This window comes from Bactrocera dorsalis, chromosome 5 (assembly GCF_023373825.1).
Source record: "Bactrocera dorsalis isolate Fly_Bdor chromosome 5, ASM2337382v1, whole genome shotgun sequence".
NCBI lineage: Eukaryota > Metazoa > Arthropoda > Insecta > Diptera > Tephritidae > Bactrocera > Bactrocera dorsalis.
This window is the reverse complement of record NC_064307.1, coordinates 48085778-48101870: the sequence shown is the minus strand read 5'-3', so window position 1 is coordinate 48101870 and position 16093 is coordinate 48085778. Positions and strand designations below refer to the sequence as shown.

General features: G+C 39.5%; 1 protein-coding gene across 1 annotated transcript; it reads right to left on the bottom strand.

Moving 5' to 3' along the window:
• Positions 1-2434: 2434 nt before the first annotated feature.
• Positions 2435-15073, bottom strand: LOC125778905 (uncharacterized). The gene is given in 4 exon segments (XM_049458527.1): positions 2435-3544; positions 3546-4129; positions 4132-4242; positions 14147-15073. Coding segments are annotated over 4 exon segments (1407 nt in total). The 5' UTR covers positions 14355-15073; the 3' UTR covers positions 2435-3040.
• Positions 15074-16093: the final 1020 nt, after the last annotated feature.

Here is a 16093-nt window from a genome sequence, read left to right as displayed (position 1 = left end):
ACGTTTACAAATCGTTCGACTTCATTATGAAAATTCACGTTCTGTAAAGAATGTGTTTCGCGCGCTTCGTTCTACTAATGGTGAACATAATCGGCATACTGGACGTACTATTCACAACACAATTACTCTTCTTGAGACGCAACTTTCATTATTGGATAATATTCGACCGAATAGACCATGTGCAGCACTCAGAGAAGAAAATAAAGCAGTTGTAGCTGGTACTGTACACGTAGATCGTGGAGCGCCGATTCGTGGCCGTTCGCAGCAACTCTTACTGACGCATTTTACGTCGAGATCATAAATTAAAAGCGACATTGCTTCGGTCTATGGGCTATTGAAGAGTTCCAAGAAAATTCGACGTTTTTGGTCTAAATTTTATTCCGCGATGAGGCCCATTTCTGACTCATTGGGTATATGAAGGAGCAAAATTGCCCCATTTGGGATGAAAAGGAATCTGAAGAGACTCAAGAGTGGATGGCTGAAATTGAAGCTAGTGAAATCGGCAATATTTGATTTCAACAAAAAGGCGCTGTTTCCCCCACCAGTTAATTAAGTTAGTTAAACTTTTTCTTTGATTCAGGCCTTGGAGCAAAATATCACAACTTCAATACTCTTGACAGTGTAGTAGAAAACAGAAGGAGGACTTGAGCGATTATTAACTAGAATTAGAGAGAAAATTAAGAAGACAGCGGGAATTATGCTGTAGAAGGACTCATTATTAACTCCTTTGTGGGCCTATTGCTATTCCCAAAAATCCAAAAGACATTCGATCTAATCGCTGGTATCACATGGATCCATGTATGCCCAATGCATTCCTCAATGTGATCATGAGTTTGATCGAGCTATTGACGATGTGATCTTACTTAGCAGTGAGAGAGTTTTCCAGTATGTTAACTTAGGGTTTGATCTTCAGCGATTATACAGCCGTTGACAACTATCTAGAAACTCTCTCTTTATTGTAGGTGGCTGATGATAAAATGATAATGATTAAATGTTTTTGTGTACTGTTATTTATATTCTTAAAAGACTTGTATTGTTTGCATTGCTGTATTTACTACTCAATTCGCTCAGTTTAGTAGTTGTGCAGTTCAAGTTCTTTTATTTTTTACCAAAAAGTAAATACGTAACGATATAGAAGGTAAATTAAGTGCGACAGCTATTTAGAAATAGTTGTTTAAAGAATTAAAACTCCTTCCGATGCTAATTTTTATTAATAATATTACTGATTTATAGTAAGGATGTGTTTCAAAGTTGTGGTTTAAAATGTATTATTCAAGTTTTTGATGAGAAAAGGCTGCTGCTGTACACCTACCCCCGCAGCTACATTTTTGACCTTCGTTAGTCTGGAAAGATGTACAAAGAAATTTTGAATCAGGTCAAAAGAATTGTTTTCAATGCCCTTAAGTATATACATAATTTTAAAACTATTCCCAACGTTACACGCAAAGAAAAAAACAGAAAAGTGCAACAGAAAAAGACCGCTGAATTACTACCATCGCCCGAAAAGGCCCAAAAAAGAGTTCCACTGACATTCTACATAAAACTCAAGACGAATATAATGTTCAAATATCCAAGAAAACAATTTCCCGGCGTTTGGACGAATTTGGACTTTACGGTAGGACAGCACGCAGGAAACCACTTCTGACTAAACTTCGAAGAAATGACGCGTAGACTTTGCCAACTATTATTGATCTTGGACAACAAATCAATGGCAGTATGTTGTTTGGAGCGATGTAACCTAAATTAATAGCATAGATCCTGATGTTCGAAGGTATGTTCGCCGACCAATCTATCAAGAAATTGATCCTCGCTATGTTTCACGCGTACTGAAGAATGGTGGAAGATCAATCATAGCGTGGGAATTTTTTCCCTGGAATGTTGTAGGTCCGCTCCATACGATTGCTGTAATTTAAAAAAAGGAGAATATGTCGACATTTTAAAAAATGCCATTTTGAATGAAGAATTTGTCTGTTATAAGTAAATTCCAACAAAATAACAATCCAAAGCATACGGGAAAGTTGACATTAAAGTATTTTGTTAAAAATTCCATGAATTCTTGGAGTGGCCTGAAGAGAACACATCTCTGTTGCTGTCAAAAAAGCTGTAGGTACATAAAATACCCCAAATATGGATGTTATTTTTGATGAAATTAGGACGGCATGGCAAGCCACACTAGTGGTGCGCTGTCAAAATCTTATAACGTCAATTCTCAATCGATGTGAATCAGCATTAAAGTGAAAGAGTTAAGTAACAAAATACGAACTGAAAGTAAGTTAATTTTATTTATTATTTTGCTTATAAAATATTTTCGTTTCTAATTAGCTGTCGCACTCAAATCGTTAACTCTACAGATTTTTGTTAAAATCTTCAAAAAAAAAAAAGGATTTTTAATTAAAATTTTTACTATTAGAGTTTAAGTTTAACGTAAGTTTTAATAAAATCAGTAAAAAACAATAAATAATAAGTGATTTATTGGAAAATAACATCATTTACTTCAAACTAAGTAGCGTTTCTAATTAGCTGTCAACGGCTTTAACTGCAATCAGTGGCTTGCAATGCTAGAGTTGAATGTTGAAAGAAATGGAGTGATATCTTGTTGTTGTCGTTGTAACAGCAGAAAATATTCCATAACATTTTAAGGAAAAGGAGTCGAAAGTTCATGACAGCTTGAAAATCTGAGTCGGCTTTAACCTGACAGTCTTTATGTAGATATATAGTATATCCTGGAAAGAACTAGTTTCACTTACTTTGAGAAGAATGGGAATATATGATCCTACTTTTAATATTTTTGTAAATATGAACTTCTGCTTGTACAAAATAAAAATTTATTATTTACGGATTCACACGCACAGAATTTATTTTAATAAATTACAAGCTAAGAAAAAATTGTACTATTTGACTCTTTTGATTGCAGCGTTAAACACTAAAAATGGAACAGCTGATTCTTATCAGGATTGTATACGTCAAAGGGATTCAGTAGTAGGGGATCAAGCAACAGGCCTTTTATATAGGCCCGTCACATTCAGCACCTAAGCCCCCGTTAACTTTGTACCAACAACTCAGCCACATCAGCGAGCTCCGTCGTCAGAATCGGCACCGCTTTTATGAACTCATCCACTCTGCAGGCATACAAGTATCCGCTCTTCAAGGTCTCTTCACTATTGCGCATCCATTTAAGCCAAGGCACTTGCTCGCGCACATCCGTACATATCACATATTCCTCGTGTATTTCGCGCATTGTAGCAAATGGGTCGTTAGTCCCCAGCAACACGATGCCAGCACGTCCATCCGCAGATACAATGATGCGAAAGTACAGAGCCGGTACCGGCAACAAGCCGTTATTATTTTTATCGTAAGACAAGTAGTAAGGACGAAGCATATTTCCGCTGGCGGTTCTCAATTGCATTACGCCCACAGTGCCGGTATAGCAGGTCACCGTTTGTTTCAACTTTTGGACAGAGGCGCGCACGCGCTCCTCCAATGTGGCCCATTGTCCGCCATTGAACGACTGCCACTGGGGTGCCGCATTGAAGAAAGTGTACATATGTGGTGCGCTGCTGTGTGGCATAGATCATATCGGCTTTGGCAGCCAGATGACCGCGCGATAGAAAGAGCGATTTCTTATCGAAACAGGTTTGCGCATGCGCTTCGCTGCCCAACAACTGTGAGGCCTGTTGTTGTTGATTCTTCTGAGAGTAGAAATAATTCATGTCGTATTGTGTGAAATGCTTAGCTTTCGAGAAGCTTAAACGCTTTACGCCGGGCTGATAGTATTGGTTGGCCGGTTGAAGCATGTAACGCACAAAATGCGTGCGCAGTTCGTCGTCGTCGTGACAAATCTGCATGGTTTCCAGGAAATGTGACCTCGTCAAGTTGTAGCCAACGCGATACAGCTGAGCGCTATTGTTGGCGCAGGTCTGCGCTGTGCGCTCGACAGTGTATTTCACCGGCTGCGTGCAGAGAAATTGCCGAAATTCGTATTTCTCGCCGTTCAACGTGAATGTGGTGCCTTGTAAGCAGCGCGGGCGGATGGAACGCTTCCTGCGTGATATACCCGCAGTATTTGTGGTGGCATTCGCAAAAGGTGAGGTGCAGATCAACTCTATGCTGTTGCCTTGTGGTATCTGATGAAACCGTCGTTATTTGGCAGCCAGTACTCTGTTGAGTTTGGACGGACATACAGCGGTTGCGGTAGGTTCGGCTTCGGCAAATCATATTGCGTATCAATGATGCATGGCAGTCCTGAAAGCATAATGAAATAAATATGAACTTTAATTCCTTGTAATCAGAACATTTTGAGCTAAGCTTAAACAAAAGTTCAATCATTCCACAGGTAGTGTTTGGCTTGTAAGATCAAATGATGACGAACCTCTAGAGACACAAAAACTCATTATCATTTGACTGGTCCATTTCTCGAAATTAGCGAGAACATTTTACCCGGCCCCGTAAACAAGCATGGCCGCCACGAGGTGTCAAAATCACGTTATCCCTCTGACGTGACAGAGACAGTATATATACTACCTGTTCAAAAATGAACAAATGCCTTTTTATCAAAGGGTCCAGTTAATCGGAATTCATAAATATATTTAGTTTTTCTATTATTCTAAACTGTTTTAACTTTTTTAAAGTAAAACCAAAAAAAAATTCAAATTTAATGGGGAATGTTTACTATCATTCGAAAGAAGAAGATTATCTCTTTCAAGTGATGGCCGCGGCTACGTCTCAGCTGGTCCATCCGTTGAGCCCAATTCTCAATGTCTCATTCGAGTAAGGCGTGATGTTTTGCTCCAAGATCTGAATCGCAGTATAGACTTTAGGCTTTACATATACTCACAGGAAAAAGACTAATTGATATTGCCCCATCGTATGATCCTGGAGGTCGATCGAGCAGCCCAAAACGTAAAATTATCTGCTCACCGAAGTGTTCTCAAAATAAGTCCTTTAATTGATACAATGTTGCTTATTTACGTGTATACCTTTTGAGCTCGAGATGGGTCTGAACGCCGAAATAAATTTGGCTCGAAATCGTCGGATCTTCTTGTTCTCTTGTTCTTGCACAAGCTGTATTTTGTACGCTTGCAATTTAATTTTTTTTCTTCTCTGAGTGCTGGACGAGGTCTATTCGGTCGAATATTACCCAATAATGAATGTTTGATCTCAAGATGGATGATGATGTTGCGGATAGTACGTTCAGTGGCCCGATTATGATTGACCATAAGTTGATCAAAGTGGGCGAAACACATGCTTTACAGAACGTAAATTTTCGTAATAAAGCTAAATGATTTGTAAACGTTGTTCAGGCGTAAGTCTTTCCTTGATAAAGTGCCAAACAATACTGAACAAAAATAATATGAGAGCTTGATCCAACCCCCGCATGATCTGTCAATAGAGTCTATTGAAAAATATATCTGTACTTGGATCACTTATTGAGATCTTAAATAATATAACATCAGAAATATGTAATATTATCTTTTACAAAAACACTTACAATGCACTTATGTAAGATATGGATGTTTGAATGTATGCAACACGCATGCGCTCATCACTCAACAACCAACCATACAAATATATTTATTTAGCTTTATATGTACATATAACGGGTGATTTTTTTGAGGTTAGGATTTTCATGCATTAGTATTTGACAGATCACGTGGGATTTCAGACATGGTGTCAAAGAGAAAGATGCTCAGTATGCTTTGACATTTCATCATGAATAGACTTACTAACGAGCAACGCTTGCAAATCATTGAATTTTATTACCAAAATCAGTGTTCGGTTCGAAATGTGTTTCGCGCGCGTGTTTTGTTCAGCGATGAGGCTCATTTCTGGTTGAATGGCTACGTAAATAAGCAAAATTGCCGCATTTGGGGTGAAGAGCAACCAGAAGCCGTTCAAGAACTGCCCATGCATCCCGAAAAATGCACTGTTTGGTGTGGTTTGTACGCTGGTGGAATCATTGGACCGTATTTTTTCAAAGATGCTGTTGGACGCAACGTTACGGTGAATGGCGATCGCTATCGTTCGATGCTAACAAACTTTTTGTTGCCAAAAATGGAAGAACTGAACTTGGTTGACATGTGGTTTCAACAAGATGGCGCTACATGCCACACAGCTCGCGATTCTATGGCCATTTTGAGGGAAAACTTCGGACAACAATTCATCTCAAGAAATGGACCCGTAAGTTGGCCACCAAGATCATGCGATTTAACGCCTTTAGACTATTTTTTGTGGGGCTACGTCAAGTCTAAAGTCTACAGAAATAAGCCAGCAACTATTCCAGCTTTGGAAGACAACATTTCCGAAGAAATTCGGGCTATTCCGGCCGAAATGCTCGAAAAAGTTGCCCAAAATTGGACTTTCCGAATGGACCACCTAAGACGCAGCCGCGGTCAACATTTAAATGAAATTATCTTCAAAAAGTAAATGTCATGAACCAATCTAACGTTTCAAATAAAGAACCGATGAGATTTTGCAAATTTTATGCCTTTTTTTTTAAAAAAAAGTTATCAAGCTCTTAAAAAATCACCCTTTACATATTGTTACAAAAGTAGTATTAAGATGTATTTGTATTGCTGTATGCATCCCTTATTACGAACAATAGCTGTAGGTATATGGAATAGCATTTGTCTTGTTGTAGACATCTGGCGCCACGACTGTCTGCTTGTCGAAACAATAGACATCTGGCGCCGCACTGTCTGCTTGTCTAGTTAAACAATTGCTGAGTCTGGCGCCGCGACTGTCTGCTTGCGTCTGGCGCCGTATAGCATTATGTTCTGGTAATTTCCAGACGCGATATTCTAGGAGGACACGTCGGCATCAGCGAGAAGTGCGTGGCTATATAAGCCGTGGCAGCGCCAACGTAATCATTCAGTGCTAAGAGTAAACTGCTATAGTGTAGACGAGTTGTTAAATATAGAGTTGTTGAATTAAATTAAACAGTGTTGATTTTATTTGTCAATCCAGAGATACGAACCTAACAAAGTAAACTAGCAAGAGTAAATTCGTAACAATTGGTGTCAGAAGTGGGATTGTCAAATAATCCAAATTCAAGATGGTTAAATTCGGAGAATTGAGAATTCAGCAATTAAAAAAGGAACTGGAGGAGCGTAATTTGCCGATAAGCGGGCAAAAGGCGGATCTGCAGGCACGACTACGTGAAGCAATGGAAGCGGATGGAATTAATGTGGACGAGTTCGAATTTGATGGGCCAGGAACTTCTACAAAGGTAGAAGAAAAATTAGAAGAACAACGAACATCATCAAGCGTAGACACTAACATGTTATTAGTGGCTATTAGGCAAATAGCAGAAAACGCAGTGCAAACAGAAAATCGTCTGGCACAGCAAATGACGCAAATAGCTGAAAATACATCACAGTTAGAGTCTCGCCTTACACAACAGATTACAGAGAATAATACACAAGTGCAAGAGAAATTTTCAAAATTTGAAGACGAATTAAGCACTTTAAAAAATGACGAAGAAAATTTAAAATCAGAAGTTCTTCAATTAAGTAATCGTGTGCGAGAACTGCAACTGCATGGCCCTGCACCATCAACAAATATCCAAAGATTGAAGGCACCCACATTCGATGGAAGTATTCCATTTCAAATTTTCAAACTTCAGTTTGAAAAGACAGCAATGGCCAATAATTGGAATGCAGCGGACAAAGTGGCGTCCTTGTTTGTATCATTGAAAGGACCTGCGGCAGAAATCCTTCAGACTATTCCAGACTGTGAACGGGACAACTATGAGGCATTGATGAGTGCGATAGAAAGACGATATGGTAGTGAGCACCGGAAACAAATATACCAGATCGAACTGAAAAATAGGGGTCAGAAGATGAACGAGTCATTGCAAGAGTTCGCAACTGAAATCGAACGACTGGCTCATTTGGCAAATGCAGATGCACCTGTGGATTACATTGAGAGGGTAAAAATTCAATGTTTCATAAATGGAATTCGTGATGTGGACACCAAACGCGCCACATATGCATTGCCAAAAAGAACGTTTGCTGAAACGGTTTCGCACGCCCTCACACAGGAAACAGCTTCCCTACTAAGTAAACCAGCACACAAAGTACAAAGGGTTGAAATGGAACAACCGGCGCTGATGGAAGAAATATTGAAGACTCTGAAGACAATTGCTGCACCGCGAGTAAATACAACAGGCAGATGTTTCAACTGTGGAAAAGCGGGTCACTTTGCCCGAAATTGCAATATAAAAGTAAACCCATCAAAACGGAAACAACCAACAGATAACGAGGACGGAGCATCCACATCTCACAAGTCGTTAAACTAAAACGGAACAGTTCAAAGGGGCGTGAGCTGGTTCCCACAACTATTTGCCCCGCCATCTCGATATCACAAATAGGTCGCCATGACAACAATCTTACTATCAATGGCATCGTAAATGGACGACTGTCAACGCTTACTTTGGATACTGGTGCCACACATTCAATTATCCGACCGGATGTGGTAAGAGGAACGGTTGAACCATTAGTCGGTTGCAAGCTTCGAACGGCCACCGGAGAGGAAGCAGCTGTCGCGGGAAAAGTGTTTTGCGAAGTAATGATTGGTACCCTGGAAGTTAATCACACCTTCATCGTAGCAGAAATCACGGATGAAATTATAATGGGAGTAGATTTCATTATTGATCACGGGGTTACTTTGGATTTAAACAAGCAAATGCTGTTTTGCCAGAACATGGAGATGCCTATAAACACCGGATATGTGACCAACGTTGAAAGTAAGAGGGTGATTGTTGATGATAATCAGAGTATTCCACCAAAATCTGAGGCGATTGTATGGGCTAAAGTGAATGGAGGAGGTGGGACTGAAGAATTGTGGATTGTGGAACCAACAAAAATAGATACACCCATATTGGTAGGAAGAACGCTTGTGAAAATTAGAGAAGACGCCACCATTCCGGTCAGAGTAGTGAATGAATTCAACACGCCTATAAGGCTGAAGAAAGGAGCAGTAATTGGACAGTGCCAGAATATAAGTGCAATAGCACGATGCGAACGGTCAGAACAGAAGCCTACTATTGAGCCACAGCAGATAAGTCCTACACTCCTAAACAATTTGCTGAATGAGGTGCATGGAAATGAAAAATTAAAAGCAGAAAAACTATTAGAAAAATACGCATCCATATTTGCAAACGAAGGAAACAACACAGGAAGAACGAGCATTGTCAAACATCGCATAAATACCGGAGACGCTAAACCAATCCGGCAAGCTCCGCGTAGGGTTCCACTAGCAAAACGTGAAGATGCTAACAAAATTATTGAAGACATGCACAAAAACGGTGTAATCGAACCTTCAATAAGTCCATGGAGCTCACCTATCGTCTTAGTTAAAAAGAAAGATGGTAGCACCCGTTTCTGCGTAGATTATAGGAAGTTGAATGATGTCACAAAGAAAGACAGTTATCCTCTACCGAGAATCGACGATACATTAGACACCTTGTCTGGAGCGGAATTGTTTTTCTACATTAGATCTACAAAGTGGATATTGGCAAGTCGAGATTGATGAACGTGACCGTGAAAAGACCGCTTTCAGTATGGGCGACGGGTTATGGGAATTCTCTGTGATGCCATTTGGGTTATGTAATGCGCCTGCAACGTTCGAGCGACTGATGGAACATGTGTTAAAAGGACTCAACTGGAAGACATGTTTGGTGTATCTTGATGACATTATCATCATGGGAAAAAGTTTTGATGATCATCTGAAAAATCTAGAGGAAGTCTTTCAGCGAATAGCATCAGCCGGATTACGCTTGAATCCCAAAAAGTGTTCATTATGGAAGAAGCAGGTCACATATCTCGGACATAAAGTGTCAACTGAGGGAATTCACACCGAGGAAGGAAAAATAAAAGCAGTGAAAGATTGGCCTCGACCCACCAACATTCATGAACTCCGCAGCTTCCTCGGCTTATGCACGTATTATCGCCGTTTCGTACCTGGATTTGCGAACGTGGCTAGTAGTTTACATGATTTAACAAAGAAGAATCGCCCGTTTGTATGGCAGTTGGAACAAGAAAAAGCGTTTGAGCAGCTTAAGGAACTACTTTGTACGGCGCCGATGTTGGCTTATCCAATACCTGGAAAGAAATTCATCCTGGATACAGATTCGAGCGCTTATGGAATTGGAGGTGTCCTGTCTCAGCTCATCGACGGACAAGAAAGAGTAATTGGGTATTACAGCAGAGTGCTCGGGAAACCAGAGAAAAACTACTGTGTGACGCGAAAAGAACTACTAGCTGTGGTGGAATGTGTAAAACATTTCCACAAGTATTTGTATGGACAACGATTCTTGCTGAGGACTGATCATGCAGCATTAAAATGGTTATTACAGTTTAAGAATCCGGAAGGCCAAATTGCACGATGGATCGAAAGATTACAGAATTACGACTTCGAAACGGAACATCGAAAGGGGATTCACCACAAAAATGCGGATGCATTATCACGTCGCCCTTGTCCACTGGAATGTAAACATTGCTCCAAATCAGAAGGAAAAGAAGGTATAATCGACGTGCGATTACTGAATATAGAACCTGAAGATGATTGGACTCCTCACCGCATCAGAATCAATCAGCTGGAGGACCCTGATCTTGCAAAGCTGGTAATGGCCAAAGAAAATGGGGTACGACCACCAAAGGAACAAATAAGTAACGAGAGTCCAACTGCAAAAGCATATTGGGCCCAATGGAACAGCATAAACCTCGTTAATGGATACCTTCATCGTACCTGGGAAAGCGAAGATGGGATACATTCGAGTCTGCTGATCATAGTTCAGATGTGCATGATCCCAAAAGTATTGAAAGAATATCACAATTGACATATTGGAGGGCACCTTGGAATTACAAAAACTATAGAGAAGATTAAACAACGGTTCTACTGGATCGGCTGTCGCGATTCCATAGCAGAATGGATAAGTAATTGCGTAGAGTGCATGGCAGCTAAAGGTCCTAAAGCCAAAAGTCGCGGTAGGCTACAACAGTACAACGTGGGATCACCATTTGAACGAGTCGCAGGTCCGTTCCCAACCAGTACGGCCGGAAACAAATATCTACTGATTGTCATGGACTATTTCAGTAAATGGCCAGAAGTATATGCCTTACCAAACCAGGAAGCGAAGACCGTAGCCGAAGCGTTTGTAGAAAATTGGATAACAAGGTTCGGAGTGCCCGTCGAATTACACTCAGATCAAGGCAGAAATTTCGAATCTTCCATTTTCCAAGAAGTCTGTACATTATTGGGCATCCACAAGACACGGACAACAACGTTACACCCACAATCAGATGGGATGGTAGAGAGATTCAACCGAACGCTCAAAGAACATCTGCGGAAAATCGTTGATAAAGACCAACGGAATTGGGACAAGTGCATCCAGATGTTCCTGCTGGCGTATCGTTCAGCGAAGCACGAGACAACTGGTTACACGCCGGCAAAGATTATTTTCGGATCTGATCTGCGACTCCCTGCTGATCTTAAGTTTGGAACGAATCCTACAGCTGTAAGAAATGATGGAGATTATTGTTCTGCCTTAAAGGAAGAAATGAATGAATTGCATCTAATGGTAAGACAGCATACGCATCTGATGAGCAATAAGATGAAGGACCGGTTCGATCAAGCCGCAAATTCAAAAAGTTTTGAAGAAGGTGATCTGGTCCTGTTGTACAATCCACTTCGAAAGAAAGGCTTGTCCCCGAAATTGCAGACAGCCTGGGAAGGACCCTATATGGTGATGAAACGACTTAATAACGTGGTATACCGCATACAAAGAAATGGAAAAGCACGATGTAAAATGAAAGTAGTACATTTGGAGAGGCTCGCCCCATTTGGTTCAAGAGGATTTATGCCTAATCGGGACGATTAGGCTTTAGTGGAGGGCAGTGTTACAAAAGTAGTATTAAGATGTATTTGTATTGCTGTATGCATCCCTTATTACGAACAATAGCTGTAGGTATATGGAATAGCATTTGTCTTGTTGTAGACATCTGGCGCCACGACTGTCTGCTTGTCGAAACAATAGACATCTGGCGCCGCACTGTCTGCTTGTCTAGTTAAACAATTGCTCAGTCTGGCGCCGCGACTGTCTGCTTGCGTCTGGCGCCGTATAGCATTATGTTCTGGTAATTTCCAGACGCGATATTCTAGAAGGACACGTCGGCATCAGCGAGAAGTGCGTGGCTATATAAGCCGTGGCAGCGCCAACGTAATCATTCAGTGCTAAGAGTAAACTGCTATGGTGTAGACGAGTTGTGAAATAAAGAGTTGTTGAATTAAATTAAACAGTGTTGATTTTATTTGTCAATCCAGAGATACGAACCTAACAAAGTAAACTAGCAAGAGTAAATTCGTAACAATATGATAACCTAAGATATAAAGGGTGATTTTTTTAAAGGTTGATAACTTTTTTTTAAAAAAAAACGCATAAAATTTGCAAAATCTCATCGGTTCTTTATTTGAAACGTTAGATTGGTTCATGACATTTACTTTTTGAAGATAATTTCATTTAAATGTTGACCGCGGCTGCGTCTTAGGTGGTCCATTCGGAAAGTCCAATTTTGGGCAACTTTTTCGAGCATTTCGGCCGGAATAGCCCGAATTTCTTCGGAAATGTTGTCTTCCAAAGCTGGAATAGTTGCTGGCTTATTTCTGTAGACTTTAGACTTGACGTAGCCCCACAAAAAATAGTCTAAAGGCGTTAAATCGCATGATCTTGGTGGCCAACTTACGGGTCCATTTCTTGAGATGAATTGTTGTCCGAAGTTTTCCCTCAAAATGGCCATAGAATCGCGAGCTGTGTGGCATGTAGCGCCATCTTGTTGAAACCACATGTCAACCAAGTTCAGTTCTTCCATTTTTGGCAACAAAAAGTTTGTTAGCATCGAACGATAGCGATCGCCATTCACCGTAACGTTGCGTCCAACAGCATCTTTGAAAAAATACGGTCCAATGATTCCACCAGCGTACAAACCACACCAAACAGTGCATTTTTCGGGATGCATGGGCAGTTCTTGAACGGCTTCTGGTTGCTCTTCACCCCAAATGCGGCAATTTTGCTTATTTACGTAGCCATTCAACCAGAAATGAGCCTCATCGCTGAACAAAATTTGTCGCGAAACACATTTCGAACCGAACACTGATTTTGGTAATAAAATTCAATGATTTGCAAGCGTTGCTCGTTAGTAAGTCTATTCATGATGAAATGTCAAAGCATACTGAGCATCTTTCTCTTTGACACCATGTCTGAAATCCCACGTGATCTGTCAAATACTAATGCATGAAAATCCTAACCTCAAAAAAATCACCCGTTACAATATATTTAAATTTAGTTGAAACGAAACTTCACAAAAGCGCCTGACGTGCATTTAAGCTCAAGCATTAGGCCCACTCTGTAAGTCTTAAGCACCATTTAGAAGATAGAAGAATTTGCTGAAATTTCTAAATTTTTCCCTCCATTTCATTTTAAGTGAAACATTGAGAGCCATCCAAAATATTTCGTCTCCACTGGATAGAGGATGGACATTCTGCCTTCTGCTAGAATGCTTTTAATTATTTTTGTTGCATTGTGTAAATCTTCGATTATGAGCAAAACAACCTTTGCTAATGCGCATGTTAATCGCGAATCAGAGATGCATTCGCTTTTGTAAAGGTGTTAAGATATTCAAATGGCTCGACACGTTTTCTTACGATTTTATTTTTATACTTCGTTCGAATTAGTCATTAATGCTTCGCATTTCTTATGTTTTTAGGGCCAGAAACGAAAGTCATGTAAACAAACGAAAATTGTGCTTTCACATTCTTACCTATACCTATCACTGTAAGAAGCTTCGCATTAGGGCGTACCTTAAAAAAAAAATCATGATCAACCTTTTTCAGACTAAAGTTGCTCAGTTACCGAAGAATGCTGGAAGATATCGCATACGAACTATGGTTACGCTTAGAGACGGTTATTTATTAAAAATGTCTCAAAAGTGTCGAATTCTTCTAATTTTTTGTGATTAACTGGAAAGCATTGTGTTTTGTGCTGATTTCTATATACATTTAGAAGTCTAATCTTAAATGTTACTGCTGACATTGAAGCACCACCCTAATGTATATGAATAAAATCTTTAAAATTGATCACTTTAAGACATACCGTTGTGTACCGACGTATTCACCGACGCTATGACACCTGTTCCAACACGCTTCAGTTCAGTAGCGACGTCATCAGGTGGTTTCACCGCTTCTCTGGCAACAACACTGACGAAAACACTGCACAAGGTAAAAATATTTAATGCTGAACGCATCAGCTGTTTTATTGCTGTTGTTGGCGTTTTCACCGTTCTTGTGGCGCGTAGGCACATGCTTATTTACATTTATCCACAACTAGCACCAGCGACCACTGACTAGCTGCCGCTCTTTAGTTGCCTGTAATCGCGAGCGGACTGAGCTGTTCGGGCCAGCGTTTGCCACTGTTATACACTTTCAACGCAGCACGTTCGATTTCCATTAACGGTAGAGAGTTTTGATATGTTTTATCAATTCTCTGTTCTTACGTTTGGATTAAAAAAATGCACTTCACCTGTTTTTCTTTTAAGATTTTGGCTAGAAACGTCCTACATTTTAAAATATACTTCTAGTTTTGTAACAGAAACACGCTTATAAAATGCTTCCGGTTCTTTGTGACAGACGGAAATGGCTTTTTTGGTAACATAGAATGAAAACTGAAGGAAACTGTGAAAGCCACTATATTACAAACCTGTTTTATTTATAAAATACATACAGAGTTATTCAGATCAACATTTAACTCGGTAGCAAGCTGAGGTCTGCCAATTTAACTCTGACTTTATCTTTATTTTAAGCCATGTTACCTTCGCAGCGTCTATTAACTTTTGAGTGGCAAAATTGTGAATTGAAAGCTCCAAATATCAGTGTGTAGCTTTCAATATGACTTAAAAGCTGAAAATGCGCTCAAAAGCGCTTTTTATAGTAGAGCTGATGTGATATAAAAATCAAGGCAATATCAAAAGTTAATCACAAGCGCTTCAACTGAAAGCTTGATTTTATGCGACAAAAGCTTTCGTGTGTCTGTTATCCACGCAGTTGATCTTCATAGCTGCAATTGACAGTTTTAATTTGAAACGTTTAAAGCAAAGCATAATCATTTACATATATTTAAACGTCAGCATCAGAGTTTGTTCAACTATACTATTTTTTTTTATCGAACGAGCTTAAGTAGATATAATATATGGACTAATCTTTATATATTTGTATATGAAGGTTTGTAAAGAAGATTAGGAAATTATTCTCCAAGAGTGAAATTCCAATTTATAAGGAATAACTTTTCATCTTACAAGATGCGTTTATATTTTAAGTTTCTTATGATACACAATTTTTAGGAATTAAATCGTGAACCACACCGCTATGACAATAGCTAGAGTTAAGGAAAATAAAGTTGGATAACCTAACTGGTACACAATAATGCACCGCTTGATATTTTGACTAATTGTTTTTGTAATTATCTTCACCGAGTTTATACATACAATTAAACAAAAACTTTCAAAATTTTTTAGGCAAAAAAATAAGTAAATAGTTAAATTTATCTGTTTTTAATTATCTATTGTTATTAAAAATGATATAATAGAGCTATTGTGTGCTTTTATTTGTAAAATAACGTCAGGTTTGTTAGAGCTTTGAATAATTTTACATTTTACATATTAGTGGCATCACTCCTCTCTACTGTCAACTCTACTGTCGTTGGCAAATATAAGAATATTTTCAAGTTAGCGAGAGCGACAACTGACGGCCTGCAGTCGTGTAGTCGTGCCGCTGTCTAAATAACTGTGTCCATAAGAACGTGTGAATTTTAATATTTGACTGATGTCGCTTGCAGTCTGTCGCGCTCAATGTGTTCAGTACATGAAGCGTTCTCCTTCATATAGCCTTTTCTTTGCAGCTCGACTACTCACAATGGAGAGTGAACTTTATCGCTGATTTCTCAGAGTAAGTACTATTCTCTCATTCTCTCAGAATAATTGCAACTGCAGACAAATTTGTTGCGCTCTTCAAGAAGCTACACCAATTGTGCATGTCGTAGCATTGT